This window comes from Sphaeramia orbicularis, chromosome 24, assembly GCF_902148855.1.
Source record: "Sphaeramia orbicularis chromosome 24, fSphaOr1.1, whole genome shotgun sequence".
Lineage (NCBI taxonomy): Eukaryota > Metazoa > Chordata > Actinopteri > Kurtiformes > Apogonidae > Sphaeramia > Sphaeramia orbicularis.
Window position 1 is genome coordinate 44686304 of NC_043979.1, and position 10116 is coordinate 44696419.

General features: G+C 34.4%; 1 protein-coding gene across 1 annotated transcript; it reads right to left on the reverse strand.

The window, feature by feature from the left end:
• Nucleotides 1–366: 366 nt before the first annotated feature.
• Nucleotides 367–8326, reverse strand: LOC115415261 (bifunctional protein GlmU-like). Its single transcript, XM_030128773.1, has 3 exons — nt 8247–8326; nt 6257–6448; nt 367–2788 (listed from the first exon to the last, which is right to left on the reverse strand). The coding sequence occupies exons 1-3, from the start codon at nt 8247–8249 to the stop codon at nt 2534–2536; spliced, it is 450 nt and encodes a 149-aa protein (XP_029984633.1). The 5' UTR covers nt 8250–8326; the 3' UTR covers nt 367–2533.
• Between the last annotated feature and the right edge of the window lie 1790 nt (nt 8327–10116).

Here is a 10116-nt window from a genome sequence, read left to right on the forward strand (position 1 = left end):
CTTAAAACCTATTTTGGGTGAGAACTATATAAAAAATCAGCTGATGAAGTCACAAAAATGTAATCAATTTTGTGAGAAGATCAAATTTTTCAGAATCAAATTAGCAAAAAAAACCTGACCTGATTGAGAAAAACAGATGTCATTTTTGGATTTAGCGGTGCAAAATGGTCCTAATTCAGTTGAAAAAAACGTAGACAACTTGCAAAAAACATTTTTTTGTAACCCAGTGTCATGAAAGAGCTGCAGCATCTGAAACTGACCACAATGAACATTTGAAAAATAAACAGAACCACAGTGCTTCAGTTTCAGACTCACAGTTTGTCATGTCTGTCATGTTTTGTGATTGTCTCTGCCAACTCACCATATATTTTTTTTATTAAGTTTTTTTTTTTTTTTTTAATCAATTGCTAGAAATTTCAGGTGACCCTGTTTGAATATCAGGCGACCCCACGTGGGGTCCCGACCCCAAGGTTGAAAAACAATATGTAAGGGTTAAATGAAACCACTGAAGGTGTCATTAACACAAAAATGGATTTTCTTAAGACATGGGGATGCAACCTGAGCTGCATGTGGCCCTCAGCCCCTCTTCATGGCCCCATCTAACAACATAAAATAAGACCAAACTAAAATGTGGATCACACTTCACATGCAAATAAAGCACCAAAACACTGCCAAACACACAAAAATTAACATGATGCATGATATCATTAGACTAAATAGGTGCGAATTGGTTAATACCTGCATTTAAACAGTGACATTTTTTGGCATTTCTGATGGCAGATAGTGACGGTTTGCAACCCTTTCCTTAGAACACGGGAGTCCAGTCCTGGTCCTCGGGGGCCGCTATCTTGCATGTTTTAGACGTTTCCTCTTCCAGCACACCTGAACGTCATTATTAAGCTTCTGCACAGCTTGATCATAGGCCTATCATTTGTGTTAGTGGCCAGTTGATAGGTTTATTTATTATTTTAGATTTTTCTTCTTCTCTTTTTCTTGTTTTTATTTATTTTTGGTTTCTGTTGGATTTTTTTTTTTTTCCCCATTTTGGTTTATTGTTGCCACACCCCCTTTTGGGATATAATGAGGCTGATTGCCACACACCTGTTTTGCCACATGCATTTGGGTTACCACACAGAGCAGAGCAGGATTGTGCTGAACAAAGACGTGAAGTGAGCACAAACAACATTTGAGTTTGATTTGTTTGACACATTATTTTGAACAAATATCAAGCTCGACAGTCATGTGGAATGGGTTGGTTTTTTTGTTGTTAAAGCGCAGTTTGGTTCGCATACCTGTTATACATTGGATGAGTGAGGAATTTGCACCCTTGGTAGGCGGAGCAAGGTATGTGTTAATTAATTGTAGTGGCATGTTTTGGTCTTTCGTTTGTTCTTTTGTTTGAAACGTGTGTATTAAATTACAATTTTAATTATGAGTAATATGTCCTGTTGTAATGTCTGTGTTTTTAAAGAAAATGTAACCTAAGTAAACTTTGTAACATAACTTATGTACAAATGTTTGTGTTTTAGTTTCACAGTGCATGACAATGAAATAAAGGTTTGCACCAGTCGAACTCTACGCCGTTTCATTGATGCCAAGGGCTGCTACAATTTGAATCAGGTGTGTTGGAAGAGGGATACATCTAAAACATGCAGGATGGCTGCCCTCAAGAAGAAGATCATCCTCCTATGAATGATCTTATTCACGGGAGAATGATCATTCTCAACTGGGATGAGTTGCTTTTTGGTTATATTTACTCACTGGACACAAATAAAGACACTAAATGTTTGTTTGGAATGTTGAGTACAGCTGCTCAGAAAGCTTTTACTAAAAATGGTTAAATGTAAACGCCCCAACCCTGGAAGACTGGCATCAAGTTATTTACACTGTTTTTGTGATGGAGCGAATCACATTTTACAACGGACTCCAAAATGATAAATCTGAGAAAATATGGGAGAAATGGAGGACATATATCTTCATAAATCTTTTTTTTTTAATCTATATTGTCTGTTTTCTTTAGGAAACTGTATTTCCCTGTAGATTGCTATTGTAATTTGTTTGATTATGTACACCTATCTTTCAATGCTTTTGGTTTTTTGTTTGTTTTTTCCTATATAAAACCTTTTTGAAAAATAAAATTATAAAAAAAATAAGATCATTCTCCTAAGAAACAACAATTTTTTAAAATTATTGTTTCTTGAAATTGATTCATTAATAACCTCATTCTGTGACTGGTTTACAGGCTTTTGGGATAAAGTAAGAGTTTTCACTGGAATAAAGACAATAAAACCACATTTAATGTTGCATCACAGATTATAGGCATTGTTCCTTTCCTTCTTTGGACTGTGGTTTCCATTTAAAGGTCATTAATATCAAGAAACCTGCTGCTTGGATGAATTATTTTGCTTAAATCCTCTTGATTTACACAGTATTTCACCATGTTGAACACTGGTATGAGAACGTCAGTATCATCTTTATCCGGTAACTCACTACTTTGACTCTTTCTTTACTGCGTTTCCTCTTTAAACCATCGTTAAGTCTCAGTCTGTGATCGAGGCTGAACCACCAGCTCAGGGAATCCCGTCCGATCGTCCATCTCTCTGGTGAACTCCAGGTCTGCCGCCTCGCCGACGACCACCTCCGCCGTGGTGAACACTTCGAGGTCTCCCATCACGTGGCCCCCGACCGTCCGGCCCTCTGCGTCCGACAGGGAGATGTGGAGGTGGGGGTCCGGGTTCAGAGTGCCCACCAGGGAGACGATCTCAAACCGGCCGCTAAGGTGGATCAGCTGAGGAAACGATGACACAGTGAATGGAACAGTGAAGCACCTGAGGGAACATCTGTGGTTCTATGAACATGATGGAAACCAGGGTGGAGATCACCTCCTATCAAACATTTAACCACATAATTTTAATATAACAATTTTTGGACATTTATTTATTTATATTTCTTTAAATATCATATCGATAATATATTGTGTAGTACATATTGTACAAACTGCTGCTCTAATTGTGTTTAATAGAGTGTTTTAACCCTCCGGTATCCAGCTAGGCCCTTACTAAGCATCAAGTGTGCCTTTTTGGCACACTTGTGGAATAATGTCAAAAAATTTTCATACAGTTTGTTTTTAATTCTTTTACACTTTTTTCTATTTCATCAACTTGAGCTGTAAATAAAAACACCAAATACTCAATAATTGTCACATTTTTTTACCCTTAAAATGTCGTGTTTGTAATGTAAACAAACCATTTTTTTGGATGCAAAAAACTCAAAAAATTATTTTTTTTTAATATACTACGTAAAAAGTGGATCACATATTATTTGATTTTTTCATCCTGGCATATGTCAATGATTAACTCCAACATTGGTTAATTTGCATTATTATTTTTGGCGCTAGGTCAAATGTTCAAAAATACTAGCATCTGTCACCAAGTGTGCATAAAATGCACACCTATAAATCAAGCTATGTTGAGCCACATAATGTAATAAATTCCCATTATGTAATAAAAGTTCAAAATGTAATAAGAATGTCACGTCATCTTGTAATAAAGCCGTATTATGTAATAAACTGACGCATTTTGTAATAAACTACCTCAGTGCATTATGTAGTAAATTTTTTCACATTATGTAGTAAGTTATTACAATTTGAGAAATTTATTACAAAATGCATTTGACACATTTTTATTTTAAAAAAATGTAATAACATGGTTCATTATGTAATAACAATCCAAATTAATATAATTTCAGAGCAATTTAGAAGAAATTAGTCACAGGAGCTACAGGTAATGTAATCAGAACTTTAACCACACAGTTTAAAGATTAATTTAGCACTTTACATTTTCCTGAAAATAAAAATGTTTCAAGTGCATTTTGCAATAAATTTCACAAATTGTAATAACTTACTACATAATGCGAAAAAATTTACTACATAATGCATTCAGGTAGTTTATTACAAAATGTGTCAGTTTATTACGTAATGCGGCTTTATTACAAGATGACGTGACATTCTTATTACATTTTGAACTTTTATTACATAATGGGAATTTATTACATAATGTGGCTCAACAAGCTATTACATATTATATATTGATTTATTTTTTTGCTCTAATTTGATTTTATTTTCGTAAATCAAGGTCAGCCCTAATCATACATATCGAATGGAAGAAACAGTGCGTTTTAGGCACACTTGGCAGACAGATGCTAGTCTGGTAATTTTCTTTTGTTTACAATGTGTACATTTTAGTTGGTGGACAGAATTTTAAAGATCGTGCAAAAATGAACAACTTTTGAATTCTAACCTCATTTAAATTGTGAAAAATAATATGAAGTTTTTAGCACAAAGTGCAAAGTGTGCCTAAAAGGCGCACCCGGATACCGGAGGGTTAATATGTGTATTTGGTGTATATATACATATCCATATAAATATTTATGAGGTGAATTTCAGCTCCTTTTCTCTGGACGGAGGTTTTTAGTCCCAAGGTGCCGGACACAGTGTTATAAAAACAGCTTTGTTCCTGTCTCCATCACTGAGCTCAATAAGAAATAGTGACATTACACTTTATTTACTTGATTAGTTATTTATCCTATTTCTTTGCTCTATTTATTATTATTGTGACTTCTATTTTTTTAATGTCATGTTCTTATCCTGGTTTTTATCTCAGAGACTGTGTTTATCTTCTTGAGGTTTTTATTGTATTTTATTGCATCTTGTTTGAATTTTTTTGATCTTATTCATTTATTTTATCCTTTTACTTATCCATGCTGCTATACTGATGACTGGTGGAACACTGAGCACTTTTTGTCTTGTCTTGACCCTTAATCAAGTACCTGCCTAACAGGTTCAGTGTGTGTTGTAATGCCAAATGCAATCACTATGTCTGCAAAACAAATCTGCCCACGGGTAGAAATAAAGTTACCTTGAACCTTGAACCTTACCCTGGGGGAACTGAGCCTTAGCTGCAGCTGCCCCCACCCTATGGAACTCACTCCCACAAAAAATGAGGAACTCGAACTCAAAACAAAACTTCAAATCACTACTCAAAAATCACCTTTTCAAACTTGCATTTTTTGTTCTTTTGTTTCGTTTGTTTGTGAAGCATCTTTGAGTGTCCAAAAAAGTGCAATATAAGTGTGATGTATTATTATTATTATTATACATCATTTTTTTGTTATTGTTGCATTGATAATTTCTTTCCTGCCATGTTTTTTATATTTGAATGTTGCATGGAGTAACTGTAACAAAACAAAACTCTGCCCCTTGCAATTAATAAAATATAGTGTTGCTACTAACGACTAATTTTCTAACAATTAATCTTTTGACAAATTTTCGATTAGTCGACTGATCTAAACAACTAAATTAAAAAAAAATAATAATAATCAAGTGTTTGTTATTTTGTTGTGTCCATTTTATTTTGATTACAACTCAAGGGCCAAAACACAAAATGTCACCTGTACCATGGCAAATGTGAACAATATAAATAACTTAAATATTACGAAACAAAAAATTACAATGTGGGATGTTTTCCACGTAAGAGCAAGAATGGGGGAATGAGTGAGGTATGCACAGATCCGTAGAACGGGGGCTGGGGGGGGGGGGGGGGTGAATCCACTAATCCTATCAATCCATGTAAATAATTGGTGTAAAATGCAGTTTTTCATCTTTTCATGGTCATCAGATATGACCCATTTGGACGTTCAGAGGCTCCGTAGTTACCGTGGAAACACCGTCATCTTGTACAACATTGATTCCCCAGTAAAACCCATGGAGTTGGATCAATGACAGTGGATGGACACACTGGGTTTATGTTCAGTTCATGATAAATTTAGTTGAAAAAGTCACCTTATAGATTTTAAATTAAACTTCATCCTGCTCCTTTTCAAATGTTTTCCTTTCTTTTTATATAAATCTTTTTGTGGTTTGGTTTTAAAGTTAGATTGGAAATAAATAAACAAACATTTTCTTTATTTTTCTCTGTTTCTTATACTATGAAAATTAACTTTAATCTGAGCTTTTATGAACATCTACATGATCAGAGAAATTAAATATGGGAAAATACCTGAAATTACCTGATTTTTATTGAAAAAATGCAAAATACAGAGAATAATATCATAATAAATGGTGATAAATTGCTTAAGAAAGGTTCAGTAAAGAGAAAAACTAATTTAGGAACTGCCGTAAAAGTAACTCCTGGTCTTTATAGGTTAAATCAAATATCATCTGAGCCCCGCCCACTGGGCCCAAGTCACCGTCACTTACCTCGTTGGTGTTGGTTGCCGTGGCGTTGGCCAGTCGGATCGTTGCCTTGGTAACGCTTCCCACGCAGGTGATGATGAACGGCGCTCGGAGACGCCTCGATTCCACAAACGCCTGCAGAGACCCAAGCAGCTCCTGACCCGGACCGAACCGGACCGCATGGACCTGCAGAGACGAACCCCCTCCTGAGGCATTCTGGGAAAACACAGTGTCATTTAACACAGTTATATGCATTACTTCAAAGATGTTTTAATTAAACATTTCACTCAGTTTTATAGTTTTACTGCCACAAATGGTCAAAAAAGTGCATCCATCATTAATGCATAGATTCACTGTTTATAAGCTGAGCAGAGGTTATTTATTTATGGAGGATTCTGCATCAGTAGTGGCTTTTCCATTGGACATCTGTGCAAAACTTCACCGATATTTACCAAATGTTGAAAAAACAGAAGTGCTTTATGTTGGTTTTTCCATTAAATCACAAATGCGATGATTTGTTTATTTATTATCGCAAGATGTCACGAGAAGTCATTCCATAAACATGGTGACGAATGTAAATATGGTGTTGATTTACAGATATATTCATTATTCCTATATATATATATATATATACATATATATACATATATATATATATATATATGTACACATATATATATATATATACACATATATATATATATATATATATATATATATATATATATATATATATACACACATATATATATATATATATATATATATATATATATATATACCCTCTATCTCATACTACATTTAAAAAAGGATTGGGTTTCCTGGTGTGTCCACACATACCGTGCCACGTTTCTTTTAAAACTCTTCTACTTCGCTTGTTGTAATATCCATCAACATCCGTTTTTTTTTTTTTTTTAAATTCACCTGACTAGTTGCAGAAAAAGGTCTTTCCTTTGCAGTTTTGCGTGATATACCAATTGCGCTACACCCGAAAAACCACCTCGTGCCAGCGCAAAAACTTATGATCGAAAAACGAGATTTTGGGCGAAATTGTCTTTTTTCCATTAGGTAAGTTTTTATGCATAAGCCATATTCGCGCAATTTGAGAGTCAATGGAAAAGCGACTATTGTAACTTTAGTCCAGTGGTTCCCAACCTGTTTTGGCTCGTCTTGGCTTCTGGTGACCCCAGACATTCAAAACGGAATCCTGTTTTTTTTTGTTTGTTTTTTTTGCTGAAATTAATTAGTTTTTGAGCATGTAATAATTTGCTATACTATGTTGCAAATAAATGTTAATTTTAGGTGACATTTAGTCTATATAATGTATATTATTCTGGACAGAGGCAGTAAATCCAGGTGTAGATTACTGCACAAAAGGGAGAATTGGATTTTCCTTGGTCAGGATATGTCCAGTCAGTCCAGCTGTGATTTACAAGGAGGACAATTAATACTGAACAAACAAGAACTGAAACTATGAATTATGAAAGAGCTGCAGCGTCTGAAACTGACCACGATGAACATTTGACAGATAAACAGAACCACAGTGCTGCAGTTTCACAACCACAGTTTGTCATGTTTGTTATGGATTGGGATTGTCTCATATATTTTTTATAAGTAATTTTTTTTTCTTTATTTTTATTAATTACTAGAAATTTCAGGCGACCCCATTTGAACTGCAGGCGACCCCACATAGGGTCCCGACCCCCAGGTTGAAAACCTCTGCTTTACAGACTGACTTTTTCTTCACATTTGGATGATTTTTCAGTTTTTACTTGACATTGCAACAGGTTTTTGTTTTGTTTTTTTAATCTGTATGTCTGCATTCTGACTCAGTTTGACTGTTTTTACTCTCAGTCTCAGTGAAATCAACATAAAATTCAGTTGAAGCCTCCTCTAGTGTCTGGAAGTTTACAAAAACAACACTAATAAACTTGCACCAGACTGTTTAAAAATCCACTTCACTGCAGTGTTTGTTCAGATAAGATCATCTAAAGGTAATAAAAGTGAAACTCACCATTCTGCATGAGACGCTGTTGTGAATCTGAACAGAAACTGGAAGAACTCTGAATGAAAGTACTTCAACCTGCAGGGCCTCCTCACTGGGCCCTACTGAGCATGCGCAGAGCAGTTAGCACTGTCAACTTCCTCCAGAGGGATTTCCTGATTCCTGGTGTTCTACCGCCACCTGCTGGTGGTATGTATGTTATGTACTTTATTTGACCTTTTTTAAGAGTAAGATGACCTACAGAGATAAGCATATGTGATATTAACTCCTAAAATCCAAACATCCACCAGCAACTAAAATCATTCACTGATAGAAAGTGTTTCATATCTGTTGATCCACCAGTTCTATCAATACATGTAAATAATTGGTGTAAAATACAGTTTATCATCTTTTCATGGTCATCAGATATGACCCATCTGGACGTTCAGAGGCTCCGTAGTTACCATGGAAATACTGGCATCTTCTACAACACTGATTCACCAGTAAAACCCATGGAGTTGGATCAATGACAGTGGATGGACACACTGGGTTTATGTTCAGTTAATGAGAGATTTTACTGAAATAGTCACTTTTTCCTCAGTCTTCTCTGTTTCTGATATAATAACCCTCAACTTTAATCTGAGCTTTAATGAAAATCGTTGCCGAAAGAGTCACTTTCTCTTCAGTTTTCAGTGTCTAACATAAAAACACTCAAATTTAATCTGAAATTTTATGAACGTCAGTAAATTAAATATAGGAAAATACCTGATTTTCACTGAAAAATGCAAAATACAAATGATAATATTAAATGATGAATAAAAAGTGATAAGTTACTTAAAGGTTGAATAGAGTGAAAAAATTATTTGGGAATTGCCATAAAAGTAGTATTGGGTCTTTATGGGGATGTTTAGAGGCTCCGTAGTTACCATGGAAACACTGCCATCTTCTACAACACTGATTCACCAGTAAAACCCGTGGAGTTGGATCAATGACAGTGGATGGACACAGTGGGTTTGTGTTCAGTTAATGAGAGATTTGATGGAAAAGTCACTTTTTTTTTGCAGTTTTCTCTGTTTCTGATATAATAACCCTCTACTTTTGCAGCAGTTCCCAATTGAATTTTTCTCTCTTTCTAATCTTTCTTATGTGATTTATCACTCTTTATTCTTCACTTTTCAAAAAAAGGAGCTAAACTCTTTTTTTTTTCTTTTTTTTAAAAAAGAGCTAAACTAGTCCAGGTGAACTGAGGAGAACTACCAAGATGTAACTAAAGGTGGTTAAAAACACAGAAAAGGAAGCAATGGGTCAAGAATCATAGTGTAGAACAACTTTACTAAAGGTGGACCAGTGCATTTCAGGTTTATTAAAAAAAAAAAAAAAAAACAGAACCATCTGATTTAATAAATGGTATGAAACATGAATAAAAACTGAGGAAAAAAAAGCAAAAAAAAAAAAAAAAAGAAAACAACCAGTTATATGCAGCCACACACCGGCTGACCAATAGAGTGTCTGCAAAAAGATGGTTGAACTTATGGATAGGTAATTTAATAAGAAATTAATGAGTAAATTATATGAGAAACAGTCCGTCTCTTGGGTTAAAATTAAAGAACATTTCATTAAATTATAGTTTATTATAAGTTTTTTCTGTGTTGAACGTATTCACAGATTCCTACTTCTTCTGTTCTGTTCTCATAAAAATACACAAAAAATACAAATTTATTCTTGTAATATTGTAACTTTGTCCCTGAAAAATCTGAATGTGGCCCTAATTCCTAATTTTAACTACATATTTTTTTAATAACACAATATTTTTGCTCTTATTTATGTTTATTTCTTTTATCATATTAATAATTTATTGTCTACTTCATAAATTGCTGTTTTAATAAAGTGTTTTAATATG